The sequence below is a fragment of the Phocoena sinus genome, chromosome 14 (genome assembly GCF_008692025.1).
Source record: "Phocoena sinus isolate mPhoSin1 chromosome 14, mPhoSin1.pri, whole genome shotgun sequence".
Classification (NCBI taxonomy): domain Eukaryota; kingdom Metazoa; phylum Chordata; class Mammalia; order Artiodactyla; family Phocoenidae; genus Phocoena; species Phocoena sinus.
In genome coordinates, this window is record NC_045776.1 from 27,253,536 (window position 1) to 27,275,272 (window position 21,737).

The following is a 21,737-nucleotide window of genomic DNA, read 5'->3' on the forward strand; positions in this document are numbered from 1 at the left end:
GCGGCTGGGCCCATGAGCCATGGCCGCTGAGCCTGCACGTCCAGAGCCTGTGCTCCGCAACGGGAGAGGCCACGACAGTGAGAGGCCCGCGTACCCAAAAAAAAAAAAAGATTGGTGGTCCTCGGATAGGCACAGGAAGAGGGCTTGGACAGCTGGTTTGGGGAGAGAAGGAAGGTTAAGGAAGTTAGTATTTTTTCTAGAATATTAACTCTAGGGCACGTGTGTCCTTTGCAAAGCTTTTTAGACAGCAAGTTTCCCTAAGGTCCTCACCAGCCCCTGAAGAGTGAAGCAGAAAGGATGCTCTTCCCCTTGGACCAGCAAGGAGCCCAAGGGCCCCAGAGAGCTTAACAAAGCTCAGAGAGGTCCCAGGATTCCTATCTCCAGATTCGCTGCTTTCTGGTCCTCCGGGATGTGTTTTTCCTCCTGAGTCCTTGGATGTGACGGGTCGTGAAATGTTAAAAACAAGATAAAGGGGGATGTTTGTGGTGAGAATGAAACCGAGATCTCATGAATCACAGACTTGGCACTGAAGTTTGCCTTTGAGGGTTTTACAGACTTAGCTGTGGCCCCCAAAGCTTTGTGAATGGGAAGCATTAAAAAGAATGCTAAATTTCAATTCTAAGAGGCCATCAATTGCACAGTGCACCATCACTTTATGAACCCCCAAAAGATTTTTAAAAGGCAATTAAACTGGGTCGCACGGGTATCTAGAAAAATCACATCCCAATTTCAGAGACAGGAAATGTACAAACGCACATTAGAGCTTACTGACTGATTGTAGTGGTGTGTTCTGTGAAACCCTGAAGCACCAGGCAAACGCCCTGGAAATATCATAACCAATTATTGAGATGCTTGTAAAGGTTTCTCCTGTTTGGCCTCTAAGATATAAGTAGACCCTGTATTGTCAATAGCACTGTTGGATTTGGACACCTACACTCCCTCATCAGCCCTTCCTGTCCTGTGCTTTGTGTATGAGAACCTCATCTTTTCAGCCTGAGTGAACAGAACCTCGCATCTGAATGGCCCCGCATAGTCTACAGACTTATGTGGGTTAATCTCCACCCTAACCTTGGGAGCGGGTCCCATTTGCCCACTCTCACCTTCAGCACACACCAGTGAGCCTCGGGACTGACATCAGAGCCCAAGCCCCAACCTTGACCCTGCGAAGCTCCCTCCACATCGCAGCTGCTCCCTTAAGAGGTCGTCCCTGGCCCCTGAAGGTGCCTCTGCTAACACGCCTGAGCCTCCCTGGCCCCCCACAGACTGGACAGGAGGACTGCACTGGGAAGAAATGACATGATTCATAACTGGGAGCAGAAGGAAGAGAAGAGAAAGAAAGTGGGAAACATGGAGCTTTGCGGCCCCTGCCCTCCTGGTCCAGGAGTGGGGGGTGGGGGGTGGGGCATGGGTCTCCACCCTGGCTGAGTGCCCTTGGCCACGTACCCTCCTCTCTCTGGGTATCTGTTTTTGCAAAATGGGGCTGGTTGAAAGGGGTGGATATCTCTGGGGTCCCTTCCAGCCCTGCCTTTCCAGGCTTCCAGTAAACACCCTGAGAGCTGGGTCTTAGTGGACAGGGTCCAGCCATGCCCCCAGGTCTGTGGGCCCTCGACATGGGATATCCATGTCTGGTTGCTGCCTCTGGAGAGCAAACCTCCTTTCCCTCACCCTCCCTCATGGAGGACCTGAGGTAGGAGCCTGGGGCGGTAGGCACCACCCTGGCCTGAGGGGCCAGAGTCCTGGGTCTCTGCCTGCCAGCAGCTCGTGTCTCCTTGGCCGGGTCACTTCTGCTCTGATTCTCAGAGTCCTCCCCCTACCTCCACCCACCATCTGGGGAGGGATGGGGTGACACCCCTTGCCCATGGCAGCAGGGAAGAGGGCAGGGAGCAAACTAGCATTCACGGAGTGCCCACCCCTTGCCAGGTGCTGTGCTAACGCTGTCTGTACCCCACATAATCCTCACAAAAACAACCTCTCCAGAGAGTACTAAGCCTCACGCGCTCCTGGCAGCCTGACCTGGAGCCTATGCTCTTGACCCCCAGGCCACCCCACTGCTGTGGCAGCTTCCATTCCTGCTCCAGACATTGCACAGGTGCTGCCTGTGGACTCTTGCAGAATCTCGCCCACAACAAGGGGTGGGTCATGATTACATCCCCATTTCTCAGATGAGAAAACAAAGTTCCAAGAGGTTACATACCTTGCCTGAGGACACACAGCTTCTGTTGAGGGTCTATACACCACACCCTGGCTGGGCACTCACAGTTATGATCTCCTTCTTAGCTCACACATTCTACTGTATTCTTGTGGACAAGATGGAAAATGCAACCTAGTCACCAGGACAATGAGGAGAATTTGTAAATAAATGAATGAGCACATCCTATCAACACAGGTCAGTGGTTTGACACCAACCTGGACAGTGGCTTCTCACTTCCTGCCTTGGTGTCTGGTCCTTGCCTGTTAGGTGAAGCCATGGCGGGCATGTTAGCCCCATCCACCACGACACTAAACTGAGAGGAGTGGACACAGACAGTCTCTTTTTAATTTCCATAGGCAAGGAGTTTGCTTGTGAGACCATAAGTTTCTCATAGGACAGTCTTTAAATAGGATCAGTGTAAGGCTTCACCTGTGGGTACTAAGAACCAACTGAGGCAGAGGTGATGAGCTATCTCCCAATATCTGTTTTCTCCTTTTATGGTAATAGAACCCTCAAATTTGGCTGGGCACATGGCCTTCCAGAATAAAAACTACATTTCCCAGCCTCCTTTGCAGCCACGTGTGGTCATGAGACCAAGTTCTGGCCAACGGGATACAAGTGGAGGTGCCAGGCAGCAACATATCATGCTCTTCCTACGCTTTCTCTTCTTCCTCCATCCTGCTGCTTAGAAAGTGGACATGGGGTGAACTGTCCTGGACACGCAGAAAAGGGCCATACCCCAGGGAGGGTGGAGCAAGAAGAAAAGAGATGCCTGCGTCCCTGACATCAGCACCTGCCCAGGACCACTAACTCCAGGCTGATTGAGATAGTTGGTATCCCCTTTAAGCCACCTTTATTTTGAGTCTCTGGCACCAGAGCCAAACTAAACCCTACCCAATAAACCGACTCCACTAGGTGAAGACATAAGTGTCTCCAAACAGGTATTATCAGATGCAAGAGTTCAGGTCTGCATGAGTTAAGCTCAATAATAGGGTGACATGTACTCAAAACACCTGATGCAAACTTAGGCTACGTTAATGGAAGCAGATTTTTCAACGAAGGGAGGGCATCTGATGGAGTCCATACTGGCTTCCTTCTCATTTTATGGACTTTGACCAGCTGGAGTTCGTCAAAGTCAGCATCTGGATGGAACCAAAGGCACTGGAGGAACGAGGGATGCTTGGCCTGAAGGATTCTCAAAAGTGCCTAGCAGAGCCCTGCAAAGGCTGCCAAGAGGAGAGTCAGTGGTGGGAAGGAAAGGCCAGGGCCTGGGAGGCAGAGGACATAGGCTGGCCTCCTGGCACAGGCCGAGGAAATGCAAGGAAAGGCAAGGGGCAAGGTCGCTGCCCATGGGCCACTCACTTCCATCAAGGCCAGTCAGGGGCCATGTGTGTGAGTCAGGCCCTCCTGCCCCACGACCATGTCCCCCACCGACCTGCAGTGACAGGGTCTGCCAGGCCACGAGTGGAGAAAGATCTGTTGCATTGGGCCCAGGGGCCCCAAGGAATGTAGCCCGCATCAGGGAGGAAGACTGCTCAGGAGCGGGGGCACCTCTTTAACCCCTCGAGTTCTCATGGGCCCTGTCCCCACACACCCCGTAGATTCACTGTCTGCCGAGGGATGCAAAGTCTGGTGTGTGCAGCCCTGCCCCCGGGGTAGGAATACCGCCTTGGGTCATAGAAGGGACCAGGTATCCCAGCTGCGCTGAAACCCCAGCCTCAGTTTCTCGGCCATGAAATTTAAAACCACCTCTTACCTTGCCTCGCTTTTCTCATCTCTCAACGGGGTTTAATAAAAGGTAACCCAAAGATCAACATAAGGAGACAGAGAGATGGTGCCCGTAAGCCCCAGCATGACGGTCATGAGCTGATGCTTCTCTCCTGCCCGGCAGGAGGGCCTCACAGCTGAGGCATGGCAGCGCTGGGGGCTCCATGGGAGGAGGGAGACAGCCTTTGCCGATTTTACCATTCTGCCCAAGACCCAACGTCTTAGCTTTCCACTCAGGGCCTGTTTTTTGCCAGCCCTTCTCCTGTGTCTTTCTCTTCAGACACCCAGGGAAGGGAAGCCACGCCTGGAGCAGGGGGAAACTGGAGGGGCCACTTAGCCTGTCCACAGACCAAGGCCTCCCAAGGCAGGACTGTACCAGGCAGGTCTCCTCCGAGAAAACACCAGACTTGGGGAAGTCAAAAGCCCCACCCCCCAGAGGTGGTGACTCTGTAGGGCTGGAAAAATCCGTGTTTTAACAAAGTTCCAGATGATTCTTACTTGGTGTAGACTCTAGAGTTTGAAGGCTCCTTGGCCAGGTGATGCCCCAGATCTCTCTCGCAGCACGGATGGTGTGCATCCCGCCAGGCTCCATGGGTCTACAGACCCGCCCACCTGCCGGGACATCCCTCTCCGGCACGTGGCCGGATCGGGCAGCTCCCGGGCCTCTGGGCTCAGCGCTGCTGGTGCCGTCCGTGATTTATGGCTGAGACTCCCACACACACTCCAGGAACAGGAGAACCCAGCACACTATTCACAAATTAAATTCAGCCCTCCTCTCCTCCCAGGTAGTGGGCCCATCTGATGATAGAAGAGCTTATAATCAGCTGTCGTCAAATTAATCTCAATGTCAGAGAAATAATAGCAGCCGTAAATAAGACTGAGTGTGCCCGGCTCGCCAGCTTGTTAGGGCACTTTATAAAACAGGGCAGCGCCATTCATACTGCACCGTCTGTTTAATTCCGCCAGCCACACGCGCAGAGGCTGAGCACCGGCTGAGGAGTCTCCCAGGTGTCAGGACCAGCACCCAGGGTGGCGGGTGGAAACCCCAGCCGAGCAGGGCTGCTGGCCGTTTCCTGGCCCCACTGCTGCTTCTTCCACCTCTGCCCAAACTGTCCTCATAACCGCTGCCAGGGTTCTCAGGGTTGAGGGGCCACCAGCCGTGCTCAGCCCTCCCCGCGCCCCTCTTGTGGCCTCCCACCTGGGTGCCCCCTGCTTTCTCACCTCTTACTGACAGGGACCTCAGCCTTCAACACCAGCTCTAGGCCCACCTCCTCCACAAAGCCCGCCAGGCCACATAGCCTCCCAAAGGAGCTGGGCGATGTTTGTCTCATCCATCACCAGGCAGCTATAGCAGAGACCACGGTAAATCAGGGGTGCCCCCCTCAGTAGCCCACACAGGCCACTGCCGCTCCCAGGCCGCAACAAGGGCTCATGGAGACAGTGGAGCCCTGAGGACGGTGACAACTGGGGGCCACAGGCTCTGCTGGGGCACGTGGCCATGCGCAAGCCCGGTGGCGTCATCCTGGCTCAAGGCTTGTTGGAATATTAATTGTGTGAATCCAGTGATGGCGTCCACCTCACGGGGTTCAGGAGACATGTCAGTGGAAAGAAGGGGAAGCGGACATTTAAGTTGTATCTCCAGAGATAACGTGTGTGGGTATCACAGTGTCGCTGTGTATACTCACGTGTGTCAGTAGCAAGTGGCTGTGTGCATCTATTGTCACCTGTGCATGTGACTGTGTAATGTTCTGTGTGTACAGATATTTATGAGTGTCGATGAGTGGACTGTGACGTCACGCAGGTGTGTGGCCTGTGTGCGAGTGTGTAAGTGTGTATGACTCGGGGACTGTGTACAGATGGGCATATGTCAGGCTGAGCATCCAGGTGCACTATTATGGGCACGTCACGTGCTAGATGGGTCATGTGCAGTGTGTCAAACGCAGCTGTGGGTTCAGGGGAACAGGGGCTCACAGGTGGGTAGGGAGAAAGCCCAACCCGAGGAACCTGGGCAAGATCATAAATATAAGAAGGTGGGAGGAAGTCCTGAGCAGAGTGGGGTACAAGTCCCTCCAGTGGCCAGGAGTTCCCTCCAGGGCCACCTCGGCTCCCCGGCTGCTGGCAGAGCTTCCCCGGCTAGTCTGCAAGGGTGGCACTGGGAGTGAGTGACCGGCTCCCCACCGACCTTCTGATCTTAGAGAATTCTCTCGAGTAGGTAAGGATGGCACTCCTGGGAGGAAGACTGCGCTGGAGGGGGTGGGTACTCTGAGACAAGCAGTCACCTAATGATGAACCATCTTTTGCAGCCTTTTTCTCAGTCTCCATTTCCCCTCAGTATAAGGAGTGGCTTTTTAGCCAGTCTTGAGCTAGATGACCTGGCTCCCAGGCCGGCATTTGCCAAACTGTGCTCCATGTTCAAGACATATTTCTAGGAGTCACACACACACACACACACACACACACACACACACACACACACACAGAGTTCTGTGTTCAGGTAGTTTGGGTAAATCCTACTGAAGCAGAACCAAAAGGGGTTTCTTTATTACAGGACTTATCAGAACCTTTAATAAGCTAATAGACATAAGACAGGGGTATAGTGTGTAGCATTTTTTCAAATTGTTGGCATACATAACCCTTTTGCACAAACAGCTTTTAACAGCTCAAGGGGTCCCAGCATTTGGTTGGACAGTGTGTTGGGAAATGCTGCCCCAGACCCCCTGCTTCAAGGGTCAGCTCAATCCCCACATTTTCCAGGTCTCCCAGATACCACATTACCCTCCCCTTCCCCTCCTCTGAACTGCTCCATCTCAGCAGTAGAACATGATAACATTATTATTATTAATGCCCCATTATTATTATTCTGGGGGTCTGTCAGGATTCCAGCTTGTTTTCTAGACCTTCAAAGGCATCGCCCAGGTCTCACCCTCAGCCCTTATTTCATACCGGACATACCAGAGCTCCGCGTAGACTGTGTGCACTTCATTTTTGACAAAGGCCAATCAGCCACCAGCAATGCTGATTAGCGGGCAACACTGATATGTTGACAATCAGGAGTGACAAGGGCCCAGCTGCCCCACAGGACATTAGCCTCCTCCCACGGACCCTCTGCAGTACTCTGCTCCTCAACCCGCCCTACGCCTGGCAGTCCCTGTGCCCTGCAGCCCCTCTGCCTGCAACACCCTGCCCCCGCCTCTCCTCCTGGTCAGCCCCACGCATCTTTTAAGACTCAGCTCAGCCTGAGCTTCTCCTGAGAGAGCACACACCATGTACCTTGAACCATACTTTCTTGATCGCTCAAGTGTCTGTTTCCCATGGGACGACACCCCTAGGGCAGTTAAAGTGCTTAGGACAGCGCCTGGCACAGAGCAAGTGCTATGTGAGCATTTGCTGATGCTCATGTTGTTGTTATTTCCTCACGCCTCCAGTGCCTGGCGGGGCACCTGGTCGAATGCCGACACAAGGTACACATCTGTGTGGTCAGCTGAACGAATCCGAGATCAAATCTGAGCCTCATTATGACCCTGTTGCAGCGGTTACTAGGAATGTCCCAATTTTACAGATGAGAACACTGAGGCCTAGAGAAGTTTTTCCCCTACGCTTTGTTCCGCTTACCAAATCCAAAGTGCCTCCTAGGAGCAGTCAGGGGATCATGTACGTGGCAACTACCTAGCAGGTAGCCACGTATAACAGTAAGCGTAGCCCCGTGCTCTGTGCCAGGTGTCATGGTGGGTGCTTTCTATCCACCATCTCATTTGACTCTCACTCAGCCTGGCAGGTAAGAATAGTACCCAATTCTGCAGGGAGAAGAACCAGTGCCTGAGAGGGTTGCCCGCTTCAGAGGAGTTCACAAACCCCCAGCTCCTCCCAGGCAGCATCCCACTCTGTGTGGCCATCCCAAGGGGTGGCACGTTGACCCATGGGAGCACTCAGGCAGTCCAGCAAGGCAGAGGGGTGGGAGGAGGCAGGGGATTACAGGGGAAATGGCTGGGGCTGAGGGATAGCAGGGAAGAAGGGGACTAGCGGGGGTGGGATGACAATGAAATGAGAGGGCCCGATGCTCCAGAAAAGAAAAAGAAAAATCAGACAAGGTAATAGCCACAGGACTCTGAGCATTCACCTCTTGGATCAGATCTGGGCCTGTGTGGGAGAGGGGCAAGGGGGCAGGCAGACCTGATAGCTTCCCCATTCAGCAAGCTGCAGATCACTCCCTCCGTGGGGGGCAGCTCCAGTTCTGTCTTCTCCAGGAGGCCCTCCTGACTTACCAGCCCTCAGTGACTTCCCATCCCGGGCACCAATCCTGGCCAGCTGCTCCAGGCTGGGCCACGCTTTCCAGCCAGCATGACCATCGGCCTGGCCCTCAGCGTAGCCCAGTCTGCATTCTCCACCCCACTCCAGGGGTGCTCGGGGGTCTCCCCAGCTAGGCTGTGGGCCAGACGCTATCTGTGCCTCGGTTGTTCACAGCCCAAAGTAGATTCTCAGTAACTGCTTAGCCAGTGAAGCTGAAACATGCCAGTTCTTGTCTGTTCCCTTTGCACTCCCTTTGGACCCCTTAGACTGTTCCAGGTCCAAACAAACAGGGATGTGTGTTCAGAGGGGATGGGGTGGAGTGAGGAGCTGAGAATGACCATCTTTTGCTAAGCACTTCCCAGAGGTTCGTGTGCTTGTACCTTAAATGCATCATAACTCTCTTCCACCCTCACCTCCCCGTGACACTAGTATTAATAGCAATTATCTCCATTTTTTTCTGATGAAGAGACCGAGGCTCAGAGAGGTCCAGAGTCACCCAAAGTAGGTGGCAAGACCAGGCCTGAACCCTCCCTGAGGCCAAAACCTGTGCTTTCCTTGCTACCACTTAATCTCCCCCACCGTCCTGGAGGGGTCCCAGCAAGCACAGCTTGGCCCTGCCTGGGAACAGGCCTCAAGGTCAAGGGGGCCCTGAGTTTCTGTTGGGGGTAATGAAAAAGTTTTGGAAGTAGAGAGTGGTAATGGTGGCACAACATGACGGATGTACTCAATGTCATTGAAGTGTACACTAGAAAATGGTTAAAATGGCAAATTTTATGTTATGTATATTTTATCACTGTAAAAAAAAAAAAAAAAAAAAGAGTCCTTACAGTACCATGGACAGCCCTCTGCTGAGTGCCCCCCACAGGAAGGCCCTCCTCCCACGCCAGTTCATGGGGTTGTCTCGCCTGCTGCCCTCTCCTCTCAGACCGTGGCTTCCAGTCCTGGCCTTGGCTCTGCAGACTAGGAATATATGTGAATCGGCCACCATGTTGAAATGCCACCCTTCTCCCTCTGCCCAGTTAAACCCCATGCTGTCTTCAGCCTTGCCCAGTCCTGTCCCCCACAAAATGCCCCTTGACAATCCTGCTGGAGTTACTGGAGCTTGGGCCACCTCCAGCTGGCCTAGAGTCAAGACCTGAGAAGAGCGCTGGCCCTCGGGGCCAAGCGGCCCCGGTCGCAGTCCTGACCAGGCCCCTTGGGAGCTGGCTTAGCTACTCCAGCCTCTGGACAGGCTTGGGTTCCCACTTCTGCAAAGAGAAAGCCTTGGATTACCCAGGAGCGCCCCTCACACTCTTCCCCAGGAGGGCCCAAATGTCAGAGGGGTGTGAAACGACCCCAGCCCCCCAGTCGTAGGGGTACGGACTGGCCTGGAGTGTGTGAATGAAATATGTCATTAAAGCCCTATGTTTTCACTCAAAAGTCCATGCAAAATTTGTAACTGGTGGCATAAGAGTTCCTTGCTTAGTTTAATATAAAAATCTCCTTTTTTCCAAATTTAGTAAGAAAACTGAAAACCACGATGTGTTTATTCTGTGGCGTGGCAAGGCCCTTTTTTTGACCCAAGTCAAGGGTTCTGCCCTTTGTCTGTTGCACACCTGTCCAGTCTCCCATCTAGTCTGGTAGGCAAGCCAGGCCAGGCCCACCCACCCAGGCAAACACAAGGCAGGCACCGGCACAGACTTAGTAAGTACCCAAGAGATGGGTGCTTCCTGCTGAGAAATGAGGCTCAGTGATGAAACAGTGCGTCTCTAATTTCCTCCTCCTACACTCTAACCTTCTCACTCCTTCTTTCCTCCACCTCTCTCCTACGGGAAGCTTGGGCTGGTGGGGACCCTTCAGGATGGGCTGGCGATGGGCTGGGCAAACACTGTCCCACGTTCATGTCTGGGTTCCTCCTCGGCCTACGTCATCACGCTCCCAGCTCACCTGCTCAGGTGGGGGCTGATGGCTGTTGCTCTCTTTACGCCCACATGGCCTCTCTTCCCCTCACGCCTCCTGCAGCCCCATTCCTCCCAGTGTGGAGAAGGCTGCATTCCTCAGGTGCCAGAGGGCCCAAGCTCCCTCTCAGGGCCTCTTACTACCTCCCTTCCCCTCCCTCTCCAACTCCGGCTGTGGCTCTGTGGCCACGCTGCTTCCTGGCACCACTGCCTGGGAGCCTCAGTTTCTCCTCGCCCAAAAGCAGTCAGGCAGGAGCCGCCTCCAAGGCCCAGGTTCCCTGTGGACCAGCTGACTGAACTCCTCTTCACGCCTGACTCCCTCCTATGCCCCGAGGGACATGAGTCCACCAAAGGTGAAGCCAAGGTTGGGCCTACTCACCCTGGTGTCCGAGAGGGGCTCCGGCCACCACCAACTGAACCAGGGCCAAAGCCCCGTGCGGCTACCTCTTCTGGCTCCCTCCCTCAGTACCAAGTGAGGCACACATACCGCTGGGCCAGGGGTGACCAGCAGTTCAGGGAGCCTCGAAGGAGGGAACTGGCCCATGGACCCAGGTCTTTCCATCACCGCCTCACCATCCCCAGAATTGGACCCCTCAGCGCTGGTCGGCAGGGCCGTGTTGGCTGAGCAGTAGGCCTGCCCAGGCCAGCTGCCCTTCCAGGCAGTGCCAGGGAGACTGAGGGCCCCGCGGGAAGGGCCACCCCTTGGCTTAGGGAAGCCCGGTGCCCCCAGCCCTGGGCGGCTGGACGCATTCACCCATGAGCACCCTCAGAGTAAGTGTTCTAGGAGGCGGCACGATGGTGCTGGGGGCAGGCAGCATGGTGGGGCCCCTGAGCAATGGGGAGGGGGCGGCCTGGAAGCCCTGGCAGATGCGGGGAGGAGCACTGGGGCCATGCAAACAGGCTGTGGGGGGAGGGGGAGCCTTGAGCGGGTCTCCACCCCCTTCTCTCCCACTCGCAGCCCCACAGAAGGAGCAGCAGCTGTTCCAAAGCTTCCTGCCCTTCCTTGAGACAGGTGTTGGCTGAATCCTCACTTCCTCCCAGCCTCAGAGAGCTCCTCCACCCCCCTTCCACCCGCAGGCCGGTGCTGAGTCAGCAGCCGCCACTTCCTCTCCTCCACCCCACTGCATCCCCACCTCCCAGGAGGAGCAGCTGAGCCCTTCCACGTGGGAGACTTCCTGGAGGGCCGACTCCCCTGCTGCCCTGAAGTGGCACACCTCAGGGGGAGGTTTAAAGGAAAGGACGGCAAGAGGGAGCAATGATGCCCCAGGGAAGTTCTTGCTCGGAGGCCAAACCAGAGTGGCAGCAGCAGGAAGCAGGAGGGACCCCAGGCTCAGGACTCCCATGGGGAGCGCTCACCGCGTGGCAGAGCCGCCAGGAGTCACTGCTGCCCCCCCCCCCCGCCCCCATCCCTCCGAGGGCGCCGGTGGAAGAGCAGGTGCCTATGTACTGAGCACCAAAGTGTATGGCTGCTGCCCAGTGAAAAGGCCAAAAGACAATGGAAATGTAAGTTATTCTCATCAAGAGGAAATCACAGTTTTCTAGAGCAGGAAGGGGCAATGAGGGGCAATTATCTCCTTTGGCAGATAGGAGGTACAGACCCAGAGCAGAGGGGTTATTGGCAGAGCAGCCTCAAAGCAGGGCTGCGCCCACCGTCCTGCACAGCCTGTTTAAGAGCTACCTCCTGAATAATGGGCCATTATTGTTACTGTTGTCTCTGGCTGGCTTCTTACTTCTTTTCATGTGTATTACTTCACGTACTTCACGTGACAAGTCCTGTAAGGCAGAAACAATGGACCCATCGTCCCCATTTGACCGATGGGGGAACTGAGACCCCATGAAGGAAGCTGACTTGCTTAAGATCACAGTGGAGGTTTGTAGCAGAACAAAGACCAGAACCCAGATCTCAGAAGGATTTATCCAAATCTTCCTTCCCCACACCCGCCTTCCTGCCCTTCCTTCCCCCTCTTTGGGCCCATTGATGGAAGGGGCTGATGGTGAGCAGAGAGGCCTGGAAGCTGTCAGATTCCACTAACCCCCTACCCTCCAGTGGCCAAACAGCAGCCCGCGGGAGGTCACAGGTAGACCAGAAGGAGTGGCCCGTGACCCACAGCCGTTGGGTGCCTCATAAACCACCAAGCCCGAATGCAGGGCCACGATTCAAGTGGAATGTGGTGAAGCCATTCAAAGTGACGCTGGTGAAAACAGCTTAGCAAAACATGAAAAGGCTTTCGATATGTTAAATTTGAAAAACTGGAGAACGCAGAAGTGTCTATCACTGTTTACAGCGCTACAAAAAAGACATATATGAGCATGAACAAAAATGTGGAAGGCCTTTCATTAAAGTGATCACAGAGGGGTGGACTCCTAAGAGATTTTTTTCCTTTTGGTCTATTTTCTAAACTTTCCAAAATGTGATTCTACTACTTGATGATGTAACATAGAATCTGCGAAGGCATCACAATGACCTAAGGAAGCTTGGGAAACGTGCTCATGACTTGGGAGCCAAAGTCCTCAAAGGGCGACACCTGGTTATTTAGGTGGCGATCAGAGCAGAGTGTCCCCCAGTTAAGCCGGCCAGGCCTCCTCCGAGCCAGTCTGCAGGCTGAAGGACTCACCATGGGGTTCCAGCCTCTGCTCATTTCCTACCCAGGGGTCTCTCTGGTCCACTATGCACCTTCCCTGGCTCTCAGCCTCCCCTTCCAAGAGGAGAGCTCGAGGTTGGGGACTTGACCTGCCTCACAGCATGGCTGTCCGCAAGCTGGACAGAGGCCTCTCCCAATGCGGACAAACTGATGCCCCCAGACATGGAGGAAAAGCAGGGATTCCTTTCCAATGCTTGTCTTGGTTTCAAGAGGGCTCCTAACAGTGTACAGGCCATGGAGGCAGTGCAGGGAACCACAGCCGGCCAGCTAGTCACCTGGCATCCACTTCTGGCTCAGCCATTTCCTAGCTGGGGGCGGGCAGGGATGGACTTTCCCCACCATTGGCCTCAGTTGCCTCCTCTGGCCCCCAATTACCTCCTCCCAGGCTGTGTTGGGGAGGAAATAATATAACAGAAGAGAAAGAGCTTTGAGTTAGGAAAAAGCCACTCTCTGCAGACAGGACGAATGCTGAAGTCGGAGCCCGGGCCCCCCCTCTCACGCCCCGCCCTCGTCCCCAGCTGCCAAACCCCTGCCCCATCCTTCTCCCCGACTCTGCTATCCTCCTCACGTGGGGAGGGCCGACCTTTTCTGCAAACCTGTGGAGGCAGTGATCCTGCCACCAGCCGGCCTTGGGGTTCTCTCTTCTCAAGAAGGGTGAAGTTTGATAAAAGTTGTTCAAACTGAGATATGGGGGCACAGCTCCCTGAGGGGGTCAGTGTAGGCAGAGAGGTTGCTGAAAGTGTGACCTGCATAACTAAAGATGCATCTGTATAGCCAAGTAAGGCACGGAGGGAGAGTTTTTTGAGGGTGTGTCATGTAAATATGATACATTTTTATCATCAAAATTAATTTTCTACTCCATCCGGGTACTAGAAGTCTCAAATCCCAGGACATTGTCGTGGTCCCCTTCCCTCTGCCACTTTCTACACCTCAAATTCTATTTATCCGCACGCTGAACTAACCTATCCCCCAAATTGACTGTTCCTCCCATCTTCCCTGTTTGTCTTCAGGGTCTTACATTTTCCCAGGCACCCCCAGACCTCCCGCCCCTGAGCCCCTCCCCGTTGACTCAGTTCTGCTCACCTCCTCCTATGGGAAGGCCCCTCTTGCAAGCCCTCCTCCCCCGGAGCCCTGGTTTGGGCTTCCAACAGCCCTGGATGGCCACCACGGCCTCCTCCCCGGCTCAGCCCCCTGGGCTCACCCACTGTAATCAGTTGCCAGAATAAGAAGTTGTTGAAGCACCACTCTCCCCAGACAGCCCCCAGGGGCTAAAGGAGCAAGTCCAAACTCTGCCGGAGCTTCCAAAGGTCTTCGGAAACTGACTTCAAAATATCTTCCGGCCTTTTCTCCCTTATTCTCCCCACCTCAGGCTGCTTATCCCCTGGAGTTGTGCTCTCAGGAGAACCATTCAAAGACAGGACAATGGTCCCAGTGCCTCCCGAAGATGTGCAAGGCAACAGGTCTGCACACATACCCCGAGACACACCCAGACACACACACACACACACACACACACACACACACACACACACACACACCCCTCATCATAAGCACTCTCTGTTCTTGGCAAATCAGCAGAGCCACTTGTCCTTGGCCAAAGTCTCACTCCATTCGGTCCCCACCTGGAGCTCTCACTTCTCTTCCTCCTGTATACATACCAACCTTTGAGGCACATCTCAACCCCACTTCCTCAGCAAGTCATCCCTGACTTTATTTGATCCCTTGGCCAGTAAATTCCTACAGGTGTGGGGGATGGGGGAAGCCACCTAGCATGCCCGAGGCACATGCTCTGGGCCGGGTGCCTTTGAAAAGTCTGCACACCACACACCCTATCAGGTAGGTATACTGATAGTCATTGTTTAGATGATGCTCAGAGCAGTGGCCTAAGTTCGCCCTTCCCAGTCAAGACTGGAGTAGGACTCAACCACTGGACTGCTCCAAGCTCTTCCCACCTCAAGTCAGGATGCTCTTGCCATCCGTTTGGGTGCTGTGGCACAGAACATCTCAGCGTCTGGTTCCCTAAGCATTCATCTTCCAGCCTCAGCATAAGCCTCAGGAGGGCAGGCACCCAGGTCCTACACTGCTTCACTTGGCCCCAAGTAGGAATTCAATGAACACTCATTAACTAATGAACAAACAAGTGAGTCAGTGAATGAATGAATGACTGAATACATGAAAATACAGGCATTGCAAGTGGTTCGGCTGTGGGGTTCTGAACGTTTGCTTTTAGTTTTCAAATCATCCAGAAAATCTGAACCTCTCTAAGGTAAGTTTCCCCTCTGATTCTCTTAGAAATATATTCGTTCATCTGTGGCCAAACCATACCATACTAATAAAAACGAATTCACTTTCATATTATGTCAAGCCAGGAATTTTTAAAGAGCTATTTAGATTCAAAGAGAAACCAAGGCACAAGTGTCTTGCACATTTGAGCAACCGTGGTCAGCTAGCACTGAGACATCCAAAGTCACTCCCTGAGTCGGAGTCAAGGGCCTGTGTCTCCTGGCCAGGAAAGGGGTTTCACATTGCACTTGGATCCAGCACAGAGCTGTTGCTTCCCTAGCCCAGAAAAGCATTAAGGTTTCCAATGGACACAGCAGGCTGCTTATTTAAAGATGGGAAGGACATAGTGGGTAGGGCAGGAAGTGAGCAAACTACGAAAGGAAGAGAGGTGAGAGGTGGGCCAGTCCCTGTTATCAGCATATTAGGGCATGGAGACTCTTGGTGGTCTTTTCCCCTAACTTTGAGTGATTAATAGTATTTGCTGATTTATGAGAACTATTATTCAAGTCAGCTCCTCAATTAGGTGGACCTTATCTGATGCTAGTTTCAGGAAAGAAGTTCTCTTATTCAAAAGGAAAAGCCATAAACAAGAACTATGTCCCATCTTGTTACAAAGTTCAGTGTAGGATCTGTGGAGCAGAAGGCTTTTCCAAAATCTTTTAGAGTTAAACTTTATTAAAACAGGTACACATCTGTTGGCTGAGAGAGTAGATATAAAGTACAATGGCTTTGTAATGACTGGATCATCCAGTCAGAGGAAAAGGCTCCTTCAGATAAATGTTTATTCTGACAATCTGGATGCAAACATAGTATGCATTTGATAAATTGCTAAAACATGACTTCCCATTAACCCACTAACTTTCTTTGATATTACTAGGTTACTAAACCATCCTCAAAACATATTGACCAATAATTCCAACATACATAACATTCACTTAAAGAAATAAAATCTTAGAGTTGCTTAATAGCAATCTAATGAACTACTGCTCTCTAGGACAGAAATGACGGCAATCACCTGAGTTGGGGTAGTTTTCCTTACTGTTGAGGTTGGCTGGAAGATGGTTTATTTTGCTTTCTCAAACTAGGAACAAAATTAAACACTTCATGAAAACCAAAATAAAATGAGAAGGAGAGGAGAAGAAGGAGAGGGAGAAACAAAATCCTTGAAGACCTGCATATCCCTTCTTAGAAAAACTACAGCATGAGCCTCTGCTGGGAACTTGCATGTGTGTCCATGTGTCACAGTAAATCAGCTCAGCTTTCCCTTCTGGGCTGGAGAGAGCATGAGAACAAAGGGCCAGAGCAGAAAGGGCAGCCATGGGGGGAGAGGAGAGCCGCACCAAGCCACAAAGAAGGCTAGGAAGCGCTGTGGTCAGGCAGGGGTGCGCCTGCCCGGGAAAGGGACGCTGGCCGGGGGCAGAGGCAGGCCAGGAGACAGCCCACAGGAGCGAGGAGGAAGCACGTTGGCCCAAGGAAGAGCGGCTCCGGAACGATGACCCTTTGAAGGAACCATGAATTTCTTTAATCAACCAATTTCCGCGGTGACTAAAGCTCCTCATTTGTCAAGGCTTGTTCTGGGCTGAAATTGAAGAGGTGTAATTGACAAATGCTTGAATTTGGGTTCCACTCTGGGGAAAAAATACCTCTCCACTGGCTCCTCAAATATAATTATGGGAAAAAGACATATTTTAAGGGCTCTTCTTCCAATTCAATTTGGGGTAAGGTCATGATTTCCTTCCTGATCCCTCCAACACACTCTGACAATGGCAGAGATCTGGCTTTCTTTCTCAAGAGGGGCACTACGGCCACAGATGAGGCAGCTGTCAGGAAACTAGGCTGTAATCAGCTTTAAATGGCTCACAGCCTGCAGAGGGCACAGACCCTCTTATTCCTACAGTAACAGGTCAGGCTGCTGGCCCTGGGATGAATGTGGGAGTGGTCTGAGTTGGTTTCTGTTTCAAACATCTTCCTCATGCAGGATCTCAATGCAAAACGTACATCACAGGTCCCAACAATTTAAATATGCACACAGAAGAGGGTACTTTAAAATTCCAGATCATGGCTTCAACTGCATGTAACATGTCACCCCCAACATGACTTATAAGGACAGTAAATCAATAAAACAGTAAAAAGAAAAGTTAAAACACAACTGAAAATGGGTTTTTCAGGCGAGTCTGAAATGCTACAAGATTGCTAGTTAAGAACAGTATCCCTTTTCTCAACCTAAGTGTTACAGCCCCATCTTTTCACCAGCATCATAAACTGAGTGCCCATGTAACTTGGAAACTGAGATGAAATGTGGAGGCTATTGGGTGGGTACACAGGTAGCCAAAGATAGGAGTTCCTTCTATGCAGTAGAACTATTTTGGTGTGACAGGACAACTGACCCACCCCCCGCATTGCCCCAGACATCTACCGTAGAAAGATATGGACTAGATGAGATTAAAGTCACCATATCTGTACCACAAAACAAAACAAAACAAAAGTTAAAAAAAAAAAAAACCAGAAGGCATTCACTCAAATCTTACAATGGGAGGTGGGAGTGGTGGGTGGGTGGGTGAGGGTGGGGATAGAAAAGCAAGGGGGAAAATCTACAGCAGGATACAACAATAAATGGGAAAACAGCAAGAGAAAAAGCACACTAGGTTAATATAGGAAACTAGTTCTTTATTGAGAGATTGTATATTAGTATTAGTGGATTCTGTGTGTAACAATGTCGTCATGCACACGATACAAAAAAAAAAAAAGGCTGGGCCCACCATGCTTCGGAAGGGCAACAGAACAAAAGCAGCGTACAACGAGCAGATGGCCCGGCTACACGAGCACAGTGCGTTTCAGCAGGGTAACATCTCTACCCGAGCGCTGTACATTGTCAACTGGGGGATGGAAAAAAATACAGATCATGCTTTAGTTTTAGTACAAGAAAAGGTGAAAAAGATACACAACCGAAAGGATATTTGATACAGAAAAAATTACCCACAAAATAAGAACAGGAAGTAATTCAGCACAGCAGAACACGCTATCCCTGTTTAATGGAAAACCATTTTGCTGGGGATCCTTTTTCTTTTCTTTTCTTTTTTCTCTTCTCTTTCTTTTCAGATTGCCAAATGGCAATCTGGGGAGGCCACTTGGGACTTTATTTTGGAAGGGCCCTTGAAGTAGGGGCCTTATTCTTTATTGCTGCTGTTTTGTTTCAGTTTTCAAGCAGGTCTGGCCAGCGAGGCAGCAGAAGGGAGCCGGCTGTTAAAGGGGCAGCTCTGAGGGCCAGGGCGGATGTCCAAAGATGCTCTTGACATTGTACAATTAAACAATTAAGACACCATGGCTATGGCTCCCCATTAAGTCAAGGACCTTGCTACACCAAATTTTCAGAGTAGCAGCAACTGTCATTTCATCAAAATTTTTCATATCTATATTTATTATTTTTTGCCTCTGACTAAATGTAATCTCTTCACTTATGCCTGGGTGCTACCAGGAAGCTAGCTGATGGCCACCCAGATAAGTGGGATATGGGGTGCTACAGCCTCCAAGCCAAGGCAAAAGGAATCCACTTAACAGGGATTTACAGTGCAATGTACTCGGCTAAACAAGATGAGATACAAAAATGGTTATTTCTCTACATCTATTCTGAAATGGCCTACATCCTATACTACTACAATGGAAACTAAAAGGAACAGATTTAAGCTGGCAAGCTATCTAATAGTTTTACAAGAAGATTGTGGTTTAGGACCTTGTTGAGTTAAGCATTAGTATCCTCTATCGGAAGGTCATGAATTCTTATCACATTGTGCTAAATTTTACTCACAGCCCAATTAACCCTCAGCCCTTGAATTTCCTATGGGCGTGTTTGCCATGAAAGTAAACTTTGACTGGCAGAATTTGTTTTCTTGGGTGGTTTTTTTTGGGGGGGGGCATGTATTAAAAATAAAATTTAAAGGCAGCTGAGCAATTTGAATTTCAAAACATGGAGTCAGCATCCTGCAATGGTATTTAGAGATTGGTGGTATTAATGAGGATGATAATGATTTAATCAGGATAATTATACTTTCAGGCTCCACATCCTTCTTAATCATTTTTGAATTTCTGCCTAGTGTAATGTTCCACACCCGTTTTAAGAGGAAATGCCAAGTAATAAGATATAATTGTGTATTGGGGGAGGGGTTGGCATTTCAAGGGAGATCTCACCCAGCCCCCCCACTCCTATTCTTCACACACCCACTCCACCACCGCCCCCCACTGCTAGGCTGGCCTGAGATAGGGGATACTGCCGCTTAAATAGCAATGCCTTCCTCAGATGGAGACAGGAGATGGTTAAGAGGGGTGTCACAATACAGCTAAATGCGGAGGCAGAAGGGTCACAGCGCACACAGCAGCGAGTTGACCATTCACTGAGCTACACAATGAAGAAAAAAAAAGATTTGATAAATGCAGAATGTCATCATTCTATCATCACACGAAAAAACTGTGGTTCAAACAGGCCTAAGGGGGCCAACCTTGCCTTTTAGGTTCTGGGGACAGGCTGGGTCTGGGGACAGCTGGGCTGAAAGAAGGAGGGCTGGGCTTTCATTCTCCTGCCCAGTCGGGCCCCTGGGGCGCACTAAAGCGCCGGCTTGCGACGCCACCCCCCACTCTGACTTGGTGGAGCAGCCGGGGCCGCAAAGGGAAGACATCATTCTGAGCTTGAGGGAGGGGGAGTGGGGGAGGGCCTCAGCCAGCAGGGATTTAAGCAGACGTGGAGTGGGAGAGGATAGCAGAAACATTTCCAAGAAGAGAAATGTGAGTCCAGAGGCAGAGTACAAAAAGAAAAAATAATAATAATGAATCTAAATGCATCTCGGATTTGCTTTGGGAGGTGGGAGTTTCTGATTAAAAGAAAATGGAAGAAATGTGAAGAGGAGAAGAGGGGAAAATCAAGCTATTGTTGTAGCAGAATGTAAGGGAAAGGGGATGTGGGGCAGGGGACCGTGCAAACACACCCCATATATCACAGTTAAAAACAAAGCCGGCGCCGGCCTGCTGCTTTGTCAACGCCTGCCCGGGGCAAAGGCCTGGCTTGGGGGCAGCGTCCCACCTCACCTCATCCTCACACACAGCGCAACAGCCAAGGGCCGGCACCCCGCTTCGGCCCGGCCCAGGGGTGCACAGCAGTGCACGTCTGACTCTCCGAGGCGCGCACACACTTGCACACACTCGCATACACACACACACACACACACAAGCATCTTGAACCCATAAATGCAACTGTCATACAAAGACCATGGGGTGGGAGGGGTAGCACAAGGGCGATACACAAAAAGGGTTAAAGGGGAGGAAGAGATGGGACGGGAAATCGTGCAAGTGCCCACGAGAATGCGGGGGCTGGGGCATGGCATAGGGCAGATGGGAGATGCAGATGCCAGGTCCCAGCTAACCAGCCATCGGTATCAACGACCAAATGATGGAGAAACACAAACAAAAATGACACGAAACACACACACACCTCAAAAAAAAAAATCACAGGAAGCCAAGTACGCTTACACACACAAACACACGCGCGCGCGCACACACGCAGTCCTGTATCTCTCTCCGTCCTTCGATCACACAGGGCTAGGTATTGGGGGAAGGGGCTATGATTTGGGGGAACCGCGTCCGCCGCAAAGAATAAATAGTGGGGCTGGGGAGGGAGGGAGGGATGGACTCAAATCGCCAAATCCTAACTTCACTGCAAAAGCTCCCACGAGGGCAGCCACCTCCACACTGGGGGTCCCCCCAAAAGGGAGAGGGGAGAAGCCACCGCTCGCCCCGCGTCCTCGCGGGTGTGCCCTGAGCCCTCCGCCGCCCTCGGCGCCCGCCCCCACCCCGGTGCCCGCGGCGATCCACGCTCCGAAGCGGACCCCGAAAGGAAAAAGCGATACCTCTGTTTCGCACAGAGCCAAACACTGGAAGCACGAAATAGCCGACGTGGACCAGGACCATCCTGGCTCCTCGCGCGGCGGCGGCGGCGGCGGCGGCTGCGCGCGGGCCCTTTGTGGCGCGGCTCCGGGGCGCGGGCGCGGGCGGCGGCGGGGCTGCGGGAGCCGCCGGGGCGGGAGGCGGAGCGCGGGGCGCGGGCGGCGGTGGGGCGGCGGCTGGCGGGGAGACAGATGGCCCATGGAAAGGCTCCCTTCCCGGCCCCTCTCGACATTCAAAGGCGCTGGGGCCGCAGCTGCCGCCACACAAAGGCGCGCGCAGCCAATGGGAGCGGAGCGCAGCGCGGCGCGGCCTCGCCGGAACCGCGGGGGACAGCGGGGACCGCGGGAGCGCGGGTGGCGGGGGGGGGGAGTGGGGGGCGGGAGGGGTGACGGCTGAGAGGGAGCGGGCGGCCAATCGCGGTGGCCCGTGGCCGGGCGCGGGAAGGGGGTCAGCCCTGCGGGGCTCGTGGAGCCCCGCGCGGGTCCCTGGTCGCCCGCAGGCCGGAACGCGCGCGCGTGGAGCGCCCAGCACACAGACACGGGCGGTGTGCACACGGACCGTGCACACACCGAGAGCGACGTGCACCCAGACATGTGAAGGTGCCTTCGTGCGTCAGGAGACACAGGCTCGAGCGCTCCAAGTGCACACGACCCGGAGGTCCTTGCACAGCGCTCCCGGGTCACTCGGGGACGTGCGCAT

At 52.8% G+C, this 21,737-nt stretch overlaps 1 protein-coding gene across 1 annotated transcript in view; it reads right to left on the reverse strand.

Moving 5' to 3' along the window:
* The window catches only part of RNF165 (ring finger protein 165), a 102,730-nt gene extending 81,625 nt beyond the window's left edge, over positions 1 to 21,105 (reverse strand). Inside the window, exon 1 of the mRNA XM_032603219.1 lies at positions 21,002 to 21,105. Within this exon, the coding sequence (XP_032459110.1) occupies positions 21,002 to 21,062 (61 nt within the window). The 5' untranslated portion in view covers positions 21,063 to 21,105. The remainder of the gene's footprint in view (positions 1 to 21,001) is intronic.
* Between the last annotated feature and the right edge of the window lie 632 nt (positions 21,106 to 21,737).